Source organism: Aythya ferina (assembly GCF_964211825.1).
Source record: "Aythya ferina genome assembly, chromosome: 2".
NCBI lineage: Eukaryota > Metazoa > Chordata > Aves > Anseriformes > Anatidae > Aythya > Aythya ferina.
The window spans coordinates 74,068,087-74,087,392 of record NC_140297.1 but is presented as its reverse complement, the minus strand read 5'-3'; the positions used below and the strand labels follow the sequence as shown (position 1 = coordinate 74,087,392).

The 19,306-nt window shown below is 35.2% G+C and overlaps 1 protein-coding gene across 15 annotated transcripts in view; it reads left to right on the top strand.

The window, feature by feature from the left end:
* The window catches only part of CDH18 (cadherin 18), a 625,567-nt gene that overhangs the window by 524,448 nt on the left and 81,813 nt on the right, over window positions 1–19,306 (top strand). For all 15 annotated transcript variants that reach the window (XM_084508750.1, XM_084508740.1, XM_084508744.1 and 12 more), the window contains one exon: window positions 17,836–18,003. In XM_084508750.1, coding sequence (XP_084364876.1) covers window positions 17,836–18,003 — 168 coding nt within the window. The remainder of the gene's footprint in view (window positions 1–17,835; window positions 18,004–19,306) is intronic.

The following is a 19,306-nucleotide window of genomic DNA, read 5'->3' as shown; positions in this document are numbered from 1 at the left end:
ACACAGCTGTCAGGAGATTCAGTCGGGCTCTGAAACACTTCTGAAAGCAAAATGGAATGTTTGGGCAACTGGTTACAGGGTTTTTTGTTTCTTTGTTTGTTTATTTTTTGATACCGATAGCCAGAGAATAATTAGGAAATTTTCTTCTACTTCAGATTTAAGTCCTCTGTAGTACAACATGGAGAACCAATACTCCAGGTTGTGAATCACGGTTCATAGAAGGACTAGAATAAAGCTCTAGAATTCAGCCTTTAAAATATTATATGCAGAGAGGTAAAAAGTTAAATTCTTTTTGGAGTTTTAAACCAGGTTCATTTCTCCACATATTTTCTTACTGTTTGCTGCTCCTTTTGTCCCTTTAAATATTACATTCAATAAACAGATCTTTAATTACCAATATGCAATTTTTGTGCCATTTCAGAATATGGATTTAATTAATAAAGCCCAGGTGCTGGCAAGTCAGTCTTTTTATATGCCTTTATAATCACAATAGAAAAATGAATATTCCATTTTGACAGATTTATCAAAATTCATAGTGTAGTAGTTTTTCTGTGGGGCTATCATACGTGGACATGTCTTCCATTCTTTGCTAGGAATAGTTTTTAAGGATGTCTCCAGGAACTGAGAGGACTGTAAATTAGGTTCCTTCTGTGTTAGGTATGTAAAGCTCAAATAAACTGTGAAAACTTATAAAATGCGTGAAGCTAGAACCACAGATTTTGCAAGGGAAGACATGTTTCTGTCAAGTCTAGAGCATAGCACCTTTTCTGAAATCCAAATGTAATTGTATTCTGTGTATGAACTGCAGCAGTCATGCACTGAGTCTCTTTGGACTATGTTACTGTGGGTACTGATAATAGCTTTGCCAATATTATTTATGTAGTCATAAATGATAAAATTAATAAAAGTTGCTGCTGATTGGTAACATCATCCAGGATGTGGCATAATAAATAATGGAAGCCCCATTTCTTCCATTTCCTACTGTAGGGTTTGTCAAGGCTAATAACTTTTCCCTGCTTCAAACAGTAAGACAGAATGTTTCAACTCATCCCTTGTATTCTTCTGAAAAACAGTCTTTTAGATACTAGGAACTAATGGCAAAGTCAATATTTTGAAATTTCATTTCCCAGTACTAGGTATGATTTCTCAAGGATAAGCAGGCATGCATACTTTGAGGCCATGCTTTCAAATGACTGCTTTCAGGCATTATAGTTGAAAATTACTGTTTTCATCTACAGTGCCTTGCTATCATGTAAAGGAAACTGTTTTGCAATTTTTTTTTATTATTTTTATTTTTCAGAGTAGTGAGACAAAAAATAAGAGATCTAACGCTTGGAGACAGCTTTTAAAAACTTGTTCATGAAAAATATATTAATTCATTGAAAGCACAGTGATATAGCTGTATCCTTTGCAAACTATATATGTATATCCCATTAAATTATCTTAAGATTCTGAGAATATATGCACCATTGTCTATTTGATAAATGACACCTTCTAAAAAGAATAATAAAAGTATGTTCTCCAGCCTTCTTGTAAATGGTTTCTGCAACAGAGTACATAAAATATCTAAGTGATACTGTATTACTGTAATGGATCACCATGCAAAAGTTTTATGCATGTCAAAATATGTTTTTGAGGTTTACTGTTCAGACTTTAACATTCACAATATTTTTTTCTTACTAAGTTTTGGAAAGTATTAAAAAGTATTTAGTAGGATACTATATCCTCTGAGGTCATGATGACAATTGTCCTATGTGCAGGAAATTGTTCTTTAGTAAAAATGAGTTTTACAAGTGTGCCATAAGTCCTAATCAAAATTAAGAAGATATTGTGGATGTAAATGGTCAGCCTCTACAAGTGCTAAAGCTATGCACCATGCATATGCACTATGCACAATATATATGCATATGCACTATGCACCATTACCATTTTCTAGAAATTTATATGTTGGAGCTTAAGTTTTCTAACATAACCAGCAGAGCTTCTCTTTTTTTTTTTTTTTTTTTTTTTTTTTTTTTTTTTTGATATTTATTCAAATATGAAATGCTTAAAGTACACATGCTCCCTTTTAATTTTCACTTCCCTGAGAATTACATCTAGATTTAGCTAATAACTATACAACATCCAGGAAAAACATTATACTTTGCAGGTATTTCCCATCTTATAGCTATTTAATTTCCAATGTTCAGGTTACTTTATAATATCTGAATGTTAGGGAGTCAAAATTTTCTTCAAGTTACCTTCCCACTGTTGTTTTATTTACAACTTTTCTCAAAAGATGCAGTTCTAAATTTCCTAACAAGACTTTCATCAACAGAAATTACTTGTAAAAAATTTTTGTACAAATTATTTGTACTCTTTTTTTTTTTTTTTGTACAAAATTCTTGTAAAGTCTCTTTCTATAACTATTGCCTGTTTTGTATTGGACCACTACTTTGTGTCCATAGCAGATATTGGAGTTCACTTACATGCTCGGTTTTCTCCAATATGGCAAGATGGTAAAAGACTCAGAATAGTCTAAAATAGACATGAAAGAAAATGTAGGATTGGGAGTAAAAGTAAAGAAATATGAATTGATTTAACTGTTCCTAAAGAAGAAGCTAATGGCTCAAATAGGCATGCAGTTCTGCATTTCCTATTCTTAACATTTACCTTAACACATGGATAAATGTGTTTATCCACATTTATCATCATTTATCATCAGTCCTGGCTATCGGGGGAGGTCCCAGTTGACTGGCAGCTAGCAAACATGATGCCCATCTACAAGAAGGGCCGGAGGGCAGACCCGGGAAACTACAGGGCTGTCAGTTTGACCTCAGTGCCAGGGAAGATCATGGAGCAGATTCTCTTTAAGAGTCATCACGCGGCACTTGCAGGGCAAGCAGGCGATCAGGCCCAGTCAGCATGGGTTTATGAAAGGCAGGTCCTGCTTGACGAACCTGATCTCCTTCTATGACAAAGTGACACGCTTGGTGGATGAGGGAAAGGCTGTGGATGTGGTCTACCTTGACTTCAGCAAGGCTTTTGACACCGTCTCCCACAGCATTCTCCTCAAGAAACTGGCTGCTCTTGGCTTGGACTGGCGCACGCTTCGTTGGGTTAGAAACTGGCTGGATAGCCGGGCCCAAAGAGTCGTAGTGAATGGAGTCAAGTCCAGTTGGAGGCCAGTCACTAGTGGCGTTCCCCAGGGCTCGGTGCTGGGGCCGGTCCTCTTTAATATCTTCATCGATGATCTGGATGAGGGCATTGAGTGCACCCTCAGGAAGTTTGCAGATGACACCAAGTTAGGTACGTGTGTCAATCTGCTTGAGGGTTGGAAGGCTCTGCAGGAGGATCTGGATAGGCTGCACCGATGGGCTGAGGTCAACTGCATGAAGTTTAACAAGGCCAAGTGCCGGGTCCTGCACCTGGGGCGCAATAACCCCAAGCAGAGCTACAGGCTGGGAGATGAGTGGTTGGAAAGCTGCCAGGCAGAGAAGGACCTGGGAGTGATGGTTGATGGTTGGCTGAATATGAGCCAGCAGTGTGCTCAGGTGGCCAAGAAGGCCAACTGCATCCTGGCTTGCATAAGAAGCAGTGTGACCAGCAGGGCTAGGGAGGTGATCGTCCCCCTGTACTCAGCTCTGGTGAGGCTGTGCCTCGAGTACTGTGTTCAGTTTTGGGCCCCTCGCTACAAGAAGGACATGGAGGTGCTTGAGCGGGTCCAGAGAAGGGCAAGGAAGCTGGTGAGGGGCCTGGAGAACAAGTCCTACGAGGAGTGGCTGAGGGAGCTGGGCTTGTTCAGCCTGGAGAAAACAAGGCTCAGATACCTTAAAGGAGGCTGCAGAGAGGTGGGGGTTGGTCTGTTCTCCCACGTGCCTGGTGACAGGACGAGGGGGAATGGGCTTAAGTTGCGCCAGGGGAGTTTTAGGTTGGATGCTAGGAAGAACTTCTTTACCGAAAGGGTTGTTAGACATTGGAACTGGCTGCCCAGGGAAGTGGTGGAGTCACCATCCCTGGAGGTCTTTTAAAAGACGTTTAGATGTAGAGCTTAGGGATATGGTTTAGTGGAGACTGTTAGTGTTAGGTCAGAGGTTGGACTCGATGATCTTGAGGTCTCTTCCAACCTAGAAATTCTGTGATTCTGTAATTCTGTGATTATCTTTCTTCTTCAGGTGTGATTTTAGAAATATTATGGTATCAAAAATGTCATTATTGGCTAGATTTTCAGAAGCTATAGCAGCAACCATGCTCATAAAGGCAGTCAGTCTTCCCTGATGTGAGTGCCCCTTGCCATAAAACACCTGCGGAGTGAAAACTCAACTGGAGTACTATATTGACAACTTAGTCCTAATCATGGTAAGAAGCTTTTTGCCTATAAATAAAAGATAAGATTATTTACTTTTGTAAATCAACATAGCTTCATTATCTTTATTTGAAGTATGTGGATTTATACTGGATCAAGATTGACAGTGTGAGCTCCTGATCACCTTCACTATATATATACTTTAAGAAGATCTTAAGAAGAGTGAACTAGAATAACATTCTGCAGTTCCAAAGGTGGCAAGCCATAATTGCTACATTTGTTGCACAACGAAAGCTCCTGTCCACTCAGATTAGGATTCAGTATGGCCTGATCCCATGGCTTTTTATAGGTTCTAGTCTGTTACATGAGATGAAATGCCCATTAAAAAAAATAAAAAATATACATATATATGTATAATATGAGCTACTGTGATATATATTATATCATGTAGGTACATGTATATTGCTTTAGGTACACTGTTTTATATTACCTCAGGTCATTCTAGAGAGGTAGAAAACTGAGCTACACATGGAAAGAAGTAGTTGCTATTCTAGATGGAGCTTAGAGGAAAGACTTCCTCTGCAAGATACACAAAAAAACAAACAAACAAACAAACAAAAAAACAGAACAGGAAAATAGTGTGTTTCCGTGTTTTGTTTCATTAAAGAAAAATGGTGAAAGACATATGGAGTACAAACAGGTATAGTTCCCTGAATCTTTGTCTTATTTTATCATGTTAATTAGAAATAAAGGACTTTTAAGTAGTTCATGATGTAGTGTTCAAACACTACTTGGTCAAGAATAATAATTTAGCCTTTGGATGTGTACTTAAATAAAATGAAGAAATGCTTTTTTAATAGACAGCCTACTTCCATATGAACTTCTAAAAGCATTTTTATCCCTCCTAAATGTTGGCAGAAGAATGAATCATGTTCTTTTGTATTATTATTATTATTATTATTTTTATTTGTTATTAATATTTGAAAGGTACATTAATAGTCTAACATAAGGTTAACCAGTTAAGGAACACAGCCATTGAAAGTGACTTTTATTGAAAGTTTATTTTCTAATGATCTTTTCACAGCTTCTTTTCAATATGTTTCAAAGAACTTTCCCATCACTACTTAGAACATAAATTTGGTAAAAAAACATTGACTTTGTACTAAATGGTAAGGCAACTCAGTCCTATTATCTTGTGTCTATGTCATCCTGCAGTGGGTTCTTTGATAAGAAATAGAGAAAATAGATATGATTTTAGGAAATTCTATATCCTTTGAAAAGGACAGACAGGAAGTATTAAAGTCCACTCTTGATTCATTCCAGGCCTACATGAGGCAAATATTTGCACAGGATATGATTCTAGAGAAGGGAAAATGTGGCAAAAACTATACCATTGCTGTTGATCTGTTTTCTTGCCCTGTGTAGATCACGAATTATCTAGACAAGTAGACTCATTGAAAGTGTAATTCTTAGGAGAATCTTATTTTTAAAAGGCAGGTGGAATTTTACAAGTATTTTTATTTCATTTTTTGACATCTTCCCGAATGATTCTATCTGTAAAAAAAAATAAATAAAATAAATAAAAAATATGTATTTTGAGCCTTCATCTTTGGTCAAGATGAAATGTTGTAGGAGGTTTTAACAGCTGATGTTGATTCAGTGCAGGTTTGAAATATTATAGTGTTACGTTGCCAGTGCATAACTGAACAGTATAAAAGTTCGAGGCACTTAAAAGGTACAAATTACAAAGGTACATAATCTTTAATTGGATTTGTGTATTTTAAGTTATCTACACTGGGCTTTAAAAGGCATATTTATGCATTTGTTGTGGAACTATACAAATTTATGTTCATAAGAAAGGGATCATAGTTCAGTGCAGTTAAGGAAGCTAGTTGCTGAATCAAATTTTAAGTAGATAAATTTCATTATTGTCTCAAATAATTGAAATCTGGAGGTGCAAAATAAAGGCTATTCATGTGTTTTCCTGTGATTGTAGATGAGAATGGTAGGTAGGAAGAGAAAAAGCAAAGATGATCATTAGATTTTAACTTTTTTTCAGCACCCAGTTTAGGAGTTTGTATTATATGGTATATAAAGTTGTGGTACTTGTGACAGGGTTCATAAGGTTGCATATCTTTCCTCACAATATATTTGGGATCTGTCACAAAGTCCTGGCTTTCCCAAGGCTGATGACTAGATATATATGACATTATTCCTAATAATGTCATATATAATATATATTATATATTATATATATATATATATATATATAAAATATATTCCTAATAAGTCTGTGTCCAGTGAGTTTTTAAGGGAAAACTCTTGTGTTTTCAAATTTGTGCTTTGTGTAAATTCGTAATAATTTCAAATGCAGACAAGCTTCAGTTTCAACATCAAAAGGTTTTCAGTACTAATATTCAGACAGAGGGTGATCACCTTGCAGAATAATATATTCATAATATATTCAGTCAAATCAAAAATGAAATAATTTTCTAAAACTGTGTGCTCTCAGGCAGCGAAGTAATTTTATGTTTTGTGTGACCTTATTGTGATGCTCTTTAGTTTATGGTACCGCGAGGGTGTCTCTTCTCAACAAACTAGTAGTTAATTTATTGATAGCAATGCATGTATAGCAACGGAATAATACAGACTTCAGTTCTCAGCCAACTTTAAGATTTATTGTACCTCTAGGTGGAGATTTATCTTTTCTTTTACTAGGTCAATATCTAACTCTCAAGTCAATACATCCTGACTGAATCTCAATAGAAGTCAATGTTATATATGGAGTGGTAATTCGTGTCGAGAAAATGGTTGATATTAATAAAGAAGGGGGAGATTTGGGAACGTGGCCATGGGGGTTGGAAAGCCCTGTGGTTGAGATAACATTAGACTCGTAAGGACGAGGCCATCAGGAATATAAAAGAGTTTAGAGGGAACAAAGAAGGGTGATTCAAGAGACTCCATGCAGTCTCTGGACTCCTGTTCTCCAGATGGTTTCTTGTTCTCCAGCCTTAAGGCATGTATGTTTCTGAGTGTTTGCTGTTGTTGTTACATTCAAAGTTGTTTGACCAATGAAAAGTTGTTTTGAAAAGAACTGCTGTGGGGAGAAGGCTATAAGAGGGGAGCCTGCCCTCAAGATAAAAAAGGCAACACGATGAAGTTACATCAATAAAGAAGCAGGACAAAGGAGTGAAGAGGAACAGGCTGGCAGAATGGAGACCAGGACGGGAACAGGCACATTGATCGCCTCATGAAGATAGGTTCGTCCAAACTCAGCAAACCGCTCAGAGAAGCTCGTACAGAAAGTCGCTGGAAACAGGCGCACTGGAGCTGGAGAGAAGCTCGAGCTGAGAGAAGCAGAGCAGGGCACACAACTGCCCCTCACTAGTAAGCAGTTGCGCATTATGGGGAATCATACGTCATTAGGAACAAAGACTGTCCTGGTAGCCTTACAGTTTATTCTCCTTATTAACAATTGGAGAGTTTATGATCCTGAAATATGGGACCAAACTGAGGTCAAGGTGTGGGACTCTGCAACTAGAAATGACAAGATTGCAGTGGGATTGCTCGGCACCTGGCGAGCAATCTCTGAGGCCTCAAAGAGCCATGTGGAGCCACAGTCAGAAACGTGTGGCTTGCCAGATGGTGAGGGAGCTGCGGGCTCCTTTACTGATCTACAGCCATCAGCTACAGGCCTTTGCTGTTACGCCCCCTGTTGACCTGAACGTGCCTTTTGACCCAGGCCTATTGGCCTTGAAAAGGAGATGGATATGCTTTTCTTCGATCCGGGAAGAACGGGATACATAAGGCCTGAAGACTGAGTTGCTTGACAACTTAAAGCGAGACATATTGTTCAAAAGGAATGGAAAATGGAGACTATTAAGTCATGGAACTGAAAGGATTGTTTTTCACCTTTTCTGATCGTGAATATGTATAAGCATACTCGATTTTAGTAAGTTATGGAACTTAAAGGATTGTTTGTTACCTTTCCTGATTGTACATATGTATATGCATACTCGGGTATAGTATGTAAAGCGATGTTCTGTATATTTAGAATGTTTGATGTTCGTGTGTGCGTGTTGGTGGAGCGTAGACTCCCCACACACGCAGCGCTGTTTACTTGCCTTTTATACCTTTTAGAAATACTTGTTTCATAAATATTACAAAATTCAGATTGAGTTGAGACCTCATTTATAACATCAATAACAACCTATTATGTCGCCTTATGGACAAAGGTTTTGTGCATGTTTGGTCTAAAAAATAAAATAACATTTGTGAACATGCATACTTGAATATTATAGGATATCTTTAAATTTTATCTGTATGAAACCACAATCTTTTTTAATGTACATCAGAAGGTTATGAAAACTGTGATATGACTAATTTTCACATTTTTAGCATTTGAAAGTATTTGTTTTGGTCTATCGTGGTTCTTTAGTTAGTGTTCTGTTTACCCGTATTGCATTTCTTACATATTTTCTGTGTGGAGTTTGAACTATTTTTTTTTTCATTTTTCCAACAGACTGGAACTTTGTTACGAGTACTAAATGTTTAGTAAATTTATAGTTGGTTTTTTTTTTTTTTTTTTTTTTTTTTTCCAGAAAATAATACAGTTATCTTTGTTTCTATTTTTTTTTTTTTTTTTTTTCAGTTGGTAAGCAGATCAATTAATCTTATTTGTAGGGTACTTGTTGTCACTCGTGTGTGTGTGTGTGTGTGTGTGTGTGTGTATATATGTATGTGTGTAGTTACATTCAGATGTATTAAAGTGAAGAATGTGTGCTGATTGTGTTTTGCCAATGGTTGAATTTGATGATTTTGTTTTGAATAGTCATTAGCTTGCATGGCCACAGTCATAACACTTGAAGTGTGAATGCTTTCATTGTTATTCAAGTACCTAGCCTTATACATGGTAAAAGTTTTTTTCATTTTTGTATTGACACTAGTCAATACAAAATAGTCTTATTTTATTTCATTTTCACTTGAAATTTATGAATAAGCATACTTAAATGCTGAGTAAGTTTGAATTCTAAGTGCTTTTTAACAATTATCTATTATTATGCTGTACTGTTGTAAGGTCCTTAACGTGTTACACATGGGTCAGTGACGCATTGAGGTTAAGTGGCTTGCTCATGGGTCGTAAGTACATTACCCTTTTGTCTCCATTAGAGACAAAAGGGTGCAACTATGTAAACACTTGGTTTGTTGGCTAAGCAAGCTTTCTCACTAACAGACAAACTGAATTACATGTCGTCTAGATACTGTCTGTCAATTTTAATTAAATTAGCCAGCATATGAAATTTTGTTCAAGTGTGGAATCTTTCCAAGACTGTGTGCTACATTTAATTTTAATTAGATGGACATTATTTTGACCCTATTTTAAAGCTTTTTTGTCATGCCTATAATCACCGTCTCCTTGTCCCTCTTATCAAAATGACCTACTTTGAAAAGAAACCACAATGCAACTATGTTAATTATCTCAAATTATTTAGATATATTCTCATATGACTATTAAAGACAAAAATTAAATTTAATTTGCACAGGATTCTAATTTAAAATAATAGATGAGAAATGTGAAGTCAACTCTGTATCCATCTTTATTTTCCTTTCCATTATGAAAAAAGTAATAGGGAGATGTGGATTATGAGTGAAATATTACCAACATTAATCTTGAGCTTTCAGTTATTTTGTCATTTTCATTCAAACTATATATTAAAATGTAGGTATATAGGTAGGCAGCTGACATTACAATAAGCAGTGTTTGATACTGGTAGTCCATATTACTTCTATTTTAAGAGAGGGGTATTTCCAAGCTGGTGAATATAAGCATATAAGTCAATGTAAGTCAGTCTTCAGATAGTTTTAAGCTCTTTCTTGTCAAATGGGATTTCCTTTGAGAAGATTCCTGTACTTAATTCCCATCTGCCATGTTCAGGGGTTACTGAATTCATCCCCTTTTTGCTTGTTTTGTTCATCTCATGTATCATAAGGTTGTTCCTTTTTCACCAAGGATTAAATGCAACCCTAAGAACTTTGTATTGTGAAGAAATCATCATTAATGAGTATTTTTCTCCTTTCCAATGTTCTTTGCCCTTGCCTTATCTTCACGTGCACATCAATTACTTGGTCCCTCTGCTTGCCTTCCTCACAAGTAATCTATAATGGAGAATTATTCACTAGCTAAGCAGCATTACAGTAATCTGTTAGTTTTATATATCTGTATCTATGTATTTCTCATAGTTACCTTGAGCAAAATACTTCAATAATTATATCATACAGCCAGCATTCAGCTTTCTGCAAGCATCATTTTTTTTTTCCTAATTAAGGTACAGTTTCTTTATTGGTTTTAAATAAATTTTTATCTGAATTGTCATTAATTTTCAGCACAGTAGGAACATCATACTTCTGTAAGCTTATCTCACATTTCTTTACCCAAGGCACATGCCTACTGTTTAACAGGAACACGTCAAAATTTGTCTGCTCTCTTATTTAAGTTGGAGAATCTGACCATTCAGCCCTGTTTTCTCCTAACTACTTGTATCTTCAGAGCTATAGAAATGCCACTAATTCAGATTCACGTCCAAGGAAATAACACTAGTCAGTGCAAAACCACCAAAGTAGCTTGTGTTTTAAATGGAATGATTTAATCATACATACCTAGGCAGAGAACCTTTTGCTTATAGACACATAAATACTTTTATTCATGTCAATGTCTGTCATTGAGGCTTTCTTCAACTCCTCCATTCCTCATCTTTTAAAGTTTTTTGTGGACGATAATGCAATCTTCAATAATGGAGAAGCAATTTTAGGAGAGGTTCAACACACTCAGGGGATTTGCTTAAAAGAACATTTAGTGGTTTTGCTGCCTGAAAATTCAAAGTAATTGTGCAATATTTTTTTGAAAGAACTAGCTTGGACATAAGAGTGGATAAATGAATAACAAAAATGGATGAATTGGCCCTTTATTAGCCCTTTTGTGAACTCTTTTGCAAATCTGCACATCAAAAAGTGGGCAGAATTTTCACAATTTACCTGTAAATATCACCTTGGAGTATTGAGTCATCTAGAAAGAAGATTAGACTAATGGAGAACCATAATGATTGTCCAGTCCTCAAACTAGGAGGTATACATAGAATCACAGAATGATAGAACCAGAATGGTTTGGGTTGGAAGAGACCTTTAAAGACCTTAGTTCCAAAGTTTAGTTTCTCACTGAATAATGAAGTAGGTAAGAAAATTCAGCAACTACAAATTATGTAGTGGATAACATTCATAAAGAAAACTGAAGGCAATGGAAACTAAGAATCTTTGAATGACAGGATGCCAGGTTAAATGGGTTTAGGACACTTAGGACACTTTTTTTTTTTTTTTTTTTTCAAGTAGAAGGGGTGTAAAAAAAAAAGGAAAATGGCAATGATAGGATCATAACTGGATGAAGATAACAAAATTATTAAGAATGATACAGAATAAAAAGTTAGATCCATGCTGTATTTGGAAAGAAACAGAATTATTTGCTTTTCACACCATACAATCTTCACAGTAGCTGTGAAGAATGCTGTGTCACATCTGCTTGGGGAAAAATATCTAGCTAATGAAATTCTGGTCTCACCAATGTTAATTTTAACTAAATCCTGATTTACTAGAAAAATTCCAGAACATTTGCAGAATGTAAATGTGTGTCAATTTTCTGAAAGGACAACCAAAAAGAAGACATTAGGCTGGAAAATTTAGGCAAAATAAAGTAAATTAGTTGAGAAAAAATTAGCTGGTGAAAATAGAAAAAGCAATAACACTTTTTAGTATGTGTTTCTGTAAAATACATTATGTTAAAGAAACCCAATTACTTTGTTTCATGACAACTTACACTGAAAAAATATAACTGCCATGCCACATGGCATTCTAGTTAAATATATAGCATTAACTAGTAGAAACAAGGCACATATTAAAAGTACATGAACTGGCTACCTGGGAGGTAGCAAGAAGTTGTCAGCAATGCAGAATCATCATGAAAGAAAGACAGTATGCTGCATGTCATACTGGACCCAACTTAATTTCATGAATCTGTATTTTACTGTATCATTGTGGCAGAAGCACCTCATTTTGCTCCTTCTTCACTGTTTCTATTAAAATATATTTCCATTCTGTCTGTACTATAATATGCACCTGTCCTACTCATCACAGTTATTTATTCTCTGCTACTTTCAAACACAGAAAAAAGTATTTGTACACCATACTTTAAGTTACCACCATACAGTATGACAGCTACCACTCGAGTTATGCATATAAAGTCAAGTTTACTTTCCAGCCTACACAAGGGTCCTCTGAATGTAAAGGTCTGTGTCTATACAGCTCAATAGAACAAATGAAAAACACCCATACCTTCATAGCCATATAGAGTCACACCAGACATAAGTTTATTGGAAGAGTTTGTGTGTAGAAGAAATAGAAATATCAGCACAACAGGCTGTGGTATGATTATTTATGTGGTTACTGAGATTTGCACCAAAATACCAGTTTTGTTTAAATGCTATATTAGCTGATGATTTTAATACAGATTTCTGGGCCAGGATGAAAAGTTGATGTTTACAGGTATGACTACAATTGGAGTGGAATAAACTAGCAATCCACTACCACTAAATCCAGGTAATGTCTCTTCTAAAGCATAGTGATTTGGAAGTAGTCACACTTTGAAGTCAGTGGGACAAGTACACCACTTCAGTGGAAAAACATCTTTGATAACAGTGTCCTGATTCAGCTAGCTTACAAGAGGCTGAGAGAAATTTGCTTTAGAATCATGTGAACAATTCTAACTGAAACAGAACTGACAAACCTGGAAGACATGTACTAACTACTAAGACATGCTCTAACTACTAGTGAGAGAAAGAATGAAAGCTTCTTGCCCAAATAGGGTGGCCAGTTGCTATGGCATTTCTGTGGTAGGTACTCCAGATACTCCTTTGATTTGCAGCAATTGCATGTGGCAGATCAGTGTTTCTTGTCTGCTTGCTGTCATGCAGCATAGCAGCTGATTCTTCATTTGATTCATTTGATTATGCTTTGTGTTATGAAAACAGTGGAAGGTGCTATGATTACATTTGGCATCCATGCAATTGCCAGATAAATCGGTGTATTTTCAATTTGATCAGTGAAGCTTTCTTGAAATTCCTTAATTCAGGACTCTTTGGCAGAAGATTTTTTCATTTTGTAAATTCAGGCTGTTACTCATCAGAATTTTTGAGAAGTCTTTAATCGGTAATAGTAAATTATATTTTTTCCCCTGTGGGTATTCATTATATTACAATCTGGTTAATACTTTTTTTTTTTTTTTTTTTTTTTTTTTTAATATCAAATAAACACTATTCTAATGAACTTATTAAAACTTATTAAAAAAAAAAGTACCATTTTCTTTCTAGAAACTTACTTATTTTTCTGCAATTTCTCTTTTATTACAGCAGTAATATTTCAATACTGTATTCATGTTTTTTATTTCGGTGCTAATTCTCCTAAAGAAAGGGTGTAGTGTCTTTTGGTACTGTAATTATGACCATAGAAGAAAACAGACTACTAACTGTAATTTCTATAGTGCTTTGACTTTTAGTAATGAAGGTAGTTCTCTAGTGATGCCTCTGGAAAAGAACAAAATGTATAATGTTACCTATATAAAGTAGATCTGACCAAAGGGGTAGATTAAATACAACTATGTCATAGAAGCATTCAGAATATGGAGTATGACCAAAATTACTATATAGCCTTTTTATATATATATATATATATATATAGTTTGGACTAAATCATAAATCCAAGGTAAAGTCTATTGGAATTTCTAGATTTGAAGTTGATTCTGAAATTTTAAGAACAACAAAATGCATCTGCTGACTCATACTTGCTCAGTATTGGCCCTAAAAGGCAAAAACTCTCAAAAAACACAACTTCATTCTCTTAAAAGAGATGTATCTAATTCTCTGAAGGTAGGATAATATTAGATTTTTAAAACTACTTTAGTATAGATACATGTATTATATTCAGAATATTAATTTGAAGTAAAATAAGCTAACTACATATCCAAAAGCAAAACGAGTATAAAAATAGGGCTTTTGTTCACAAAGTAAAAATAATATTCCTTAGATTACCATCTGCAATAGTTCTCTTTCCTCAGTAATTATTAAAAGTCACACGTTTAATCAGTCATTAAATAGATATTTAAAATTATATTTGAACCATTTAGTGGTTTTGTTTATGACAAGACGGGCATATAAGAAACTAGAATATGGAAGATCCAGTAAGACCTGCTGACCCTTTAGAAAATCCCTACTGACCAGGCTTGTGATCCAACAGCAGAATGGAAATTTTCCATACAAAAAGTTAACAAAGTTAACTGGCCTATGACAGATTAGTTCGTTATTTGATGGTGAAACTAACTCCCACCCCCACTGTGATTTTTACAGTCAAGTCTTCTGTGCAGCTCTTCTTACATGTAAGTAAAATGGTTCTCCACAGAACAGATTCAAATAAATAAATAAATAAATAAATAAAAATAATTGTCAGATGCATTAGAGAGAAAAAAAAAAAAAAAAAAGGAATTAACTACAGTTAAGTATCAAGAATGTATTTGAAGAGCCTGGGTGGACACAAATGTAAAATTTGTCAAAATAAACATTTTTTTCAGTGTTTTTCTGAATCTAAAGATGTTGGGTGAAAGGATAGAAGAGAATCTATCCAGAGTAGTAGACATGGGCATTTTTTAAGAGCTTGTCCCCACAACATACTTTTTGCTCAATTTTGTCTGATGTTTTTGGGATGAATGCATGACCATCATGAGGAAATTTGCTGATGCCAACAAATTACAGGACTAATTATAAGACTTTCTACAACAGCTCTGGTTTTATTAATCTAGAAATATTGGAGGAGAAAGTCCTGAGCAAGCCAATCATAGATGAATCACCAATGTGTTGTAATCTGGGAAAGCAAGGAAGGGAGAAGAGAGAAGGGGGAAGGGGGAAAAAGGAAAGGGGAAGAAGGAAGAGGGAAGGGGGAGGGGGAGGGGGGAAGGGGGAAGGGGAAGTTGGGGGAGCGTAGGGGGAGGAGAGGAAAAGGGGAAGGGGGAAGAGGGAAGGAGGAAGGGGAAAGTTTAAAACTTTAAGTGACTAGTATAATTATGAGGATACTATGGAAGACAGATGTTCCAGTATGCGAACTATGGTATGTTTCAAATTGAAATTGAAGTGTTGTTTTTCAAAATCCCATACTTCCTCCATACACATAACTATACATAAATATTAAAAGTTACAATACTTTTGGTTTCTGTTTCAACTCTGATTTCTATTGTATCAGATAATGAAGAAGTGCCAACAAGAAAGATAATTTCAGTGTGAAAAGTTGAAGCAATTTGTTTGGAAAATGTCAGGAAAAAATTCAGAGCATTTTAACTTTTAAAACTTTCTATCATGTTTTTTGTTTTTTTGTTTTTTTTTTTTTTCCCAGCAAAATGAAATTTCAGTACAGTAAGAGCAGATTTTTTTTGAAGCATATTAACGAAAATTCATGCTTCAGTTATAACAATTCAATTTATCCTTGCCTTTCTATGTGTATGTGTAAGTTATGGTGAATTTTGGTATATTACAGTGACGTTTGTGAAAAAGAAATGCTGTTTCTAACTGGATGAAAGAAAAACACATTGATGAAGTAAAACGTATTGGTATACTACTTTTAGCTAGCTTGTCCAGAATCCAAGCTTCTGATAAATACATGTATGTACTTATGGTGCATCGATACTTTAAAAATACTATTCTTTGTGGATTGTTCTACTTATTTATACGTGATTTATTTTCAGAATAGGAGGGAAATGATGGTATAAACTACATGAAAATTTCAATTTCACATGTAACAATGATTAACTGTTAGGGTGACAGAGCACTGGAACAGGTTGCCCAGAGAGGCTGTGGAGTTTCCTTCTCTGGAGCTATTCAAAACCCTCCTGGATGCCATCCTGCACAAAGTGCTCTAGGTGGTCCTCCTCGGCAGGGGGGTTGGATAAGGTGATCTTCAGAGGTCCCTTCCAACCTCGGCCATTCTGGGATTCCATGTAATTGGTTTTATGGAATAAATACTAATAAAATAAATTTATATACAATAAGGTAACATTCTGGAAATCACTTCTGAGATCATCTGAGACTGTAGGAATCACAGACCATGGAAATAATGCTGTTCTGCTGATTGCCTATAAGAGCAAGTTAAATCTCTTTGTTTTAATAGCTGTTATATGTTTAAAATGTACCCCAAAACAGTATTTGATAATACTATGGTATATTTTCTTACTTGTTATAACATCCACTCAATTTAAGAGTCCAAAAACAAGTTACACTACAAATGTAGATTTTTGAAAATTTAATGTTGATGAAATTATTTCACATATTTGTTTATCACCTCTCTGGCAACATTTTTAATAATGCAGACTAGGATGCTGTTGTTTTTGTTTGTTGCAAGGGCACATGTCCTCAAGGACAACCAGCTTGTCCATGAGGACCCCCCAGATCCTTTTCTTGAAATCTGCCTTAAGGCTGGTCTGTCCACAACATGTACTGATGCTTAGGCTTATTCTTTCCCCAGTGCAAGACTTGACATTTCCCTTTACTGAGCTCTGTGAGTGTTCTGTCAGACTGTGATTAAAGAAATTAGTAGGAGTCCATTTACAGGCATCATCATGAGTGAAAAATGCACCATAATTGAAACTGAGCCCAGAGGGTTGACTGTTGCTCCCTTATTGTCATCTTTGCTTGTGCATGTATCATTGACTGAATGTTAAGAAAATAGAATTTTAGGGTTACTCAGTTTTAGTTTTCTCTGTCTACAATAGTAAAACCAATAAAGACTTATCTTTTACTTTACATACAAGTATTACATAAGTTACATTTATGAAGACAAGTGTGTGTGATTAATATGTGTCGAATGAGAAGGTATAGTTTTGGAATAGTTTTAAAAGGTAAGTGGTTTTATTTAGAAATGAACTTTTGTTAAAATGAAGGAATCTGTTGCTTCTTTAGTGGGGTATCAATTCTCATTAATAGTTCTATTAAGTAGATATTTAAACAATGATAATACATGAGAAAACACTGCATTTGAGCAATGTGCCTTACATTTATGAATGTTACATAAGTTAGATTAGTTATTAATATGCTATTATAGTTGTATAATATAGATTTTTTTTTCCTTATTCTGAAGCAAGTTGACTCATCTGGCATTGTTATATTTAAAATAAAATAATAATAATATAAAAAAAAAACAAACAATGGATCACTGTCAAGCATCTCCATATAGCGTTATGTAATTTTATTTATTATTTATTATTTGTTCACACACAGAAGGCAACCAATTGACTTTTAACCTTGAATATCAAATAAAGCCTGCTTATTTGGATTATAGAAAAGCTCTGTTTCTAGAAAATCTCCAATTCCCCCCCCTTTTTCCTGAAACAAATGGTTATGTCCAGCATTTTCCTTCACTAGAACAAGCTAATCCTGATTTTTCTTTGGTTTATTTTCTTTCCATCACAGGAGTCATCAGGACTGCCTTGCACAACATGGACAGGGAAGCCAGAGAGCATTATTCCGTTGTCATTCAAGCCAAAGATATGGCTGGGCAGGTTGGAGGGCTGTCAGGGTCAACAACTGTAAATATCACACTCACTGATGTCAACGACAATCCACCCAGGTTTCCTCAGAGTATGTACAATTTCAGCATATAATTGTTTTGAGAATCGCATTGATTTTCAGTGAAGTAATAAGCTGTTAATGAAATCAAATTAATATTCAAAATCACGGAGAGAATGCATCTCAGGAAATGTTTGAATTCACCAATATTTTTCAGTTTTATCATGTTTTCAGATGAAACACTGTTATGGCATAGGGGAAGTACTACAATCATTGAATATTTCATTACACTGAGTAATGGTGAGATGGGTGACAAAGGAAGACCGTTGTCATGTGGGGTTTATTCTCCAGTCCCTTTAGAATGTGTATATTGCAGTAACTGCACAATTTTGATCCCACAAGAGAATTATTTTGTTCTATGGTACAAAATAACAAAAGGTAACACATTCAGAGTTTAAATCTGTCATACATTTGGCTGCTTCCATACACATCTATCAATTCTTTTTCTTCTGTTTTTTTTTTTCCTCTATACCCTTGAAAACTTTTAAGATCATTTTTTACATTACAGATGATCTAAACCTAAACTGTTCACTGTTTTTGAGCTGCAGTGAAGTCTGCTTTTACCCTAGTTAAATGAATCATCAATGTTGATGTCAAACTGAATGTTCTCACATGCATATATGAAAAAGTACATGCTAGAGTACTCTTGTTAGAATATCGTAATGGGACCACTAATAGGAAGTTCATTTTTATCTAACTTACTGCGTGCACATTGATCTGACACAACAGCTGGAGCCCTATAGGAATTCTGAAATCAGTCAACAATTTAAGTCTTCTGGAATGAAATTGCATAGCTAAACTACTCTCTGCAGATTGGCTCAAGGCCACTAAGAATATTGTAATCTGGACTCAGACATTGCAGGAGCCCTTGTAGAACATAAAGGGCTACTAGCTATATGTATGTCTACTGGGAAATACATTAAGCCGTTTGAATGAGAAGATTTATAAACAATAGTAGAGATCACGAAGCTCCAGAGAAAAACAAAACTTCCTGGCAGCATGCATTATGTAAAATCTGGTCAAGCAGTAAGAAGGCTCATTAAAAGTACTGTAGGAATGAATATTTTTTTCTGTGCCTCACGCACAGAAAAGCCTTTTAAACCAAATTTTTAAATAATGTGTATTTGGTTTTGTGTTCCACAGAATAATCATTACATTCCTCACTCTATTTAATACTTCATAACTATTGAAAAGACAAAAGGTAAGGAATATCTTTGAACAAATACAACATCTAAAGCAGTTAAAGTACAAAAAATGTCCTAGGTTTCCTGCATACTCAGGGACAAATGGATCCTTATGTACCAGGTATCAAGAG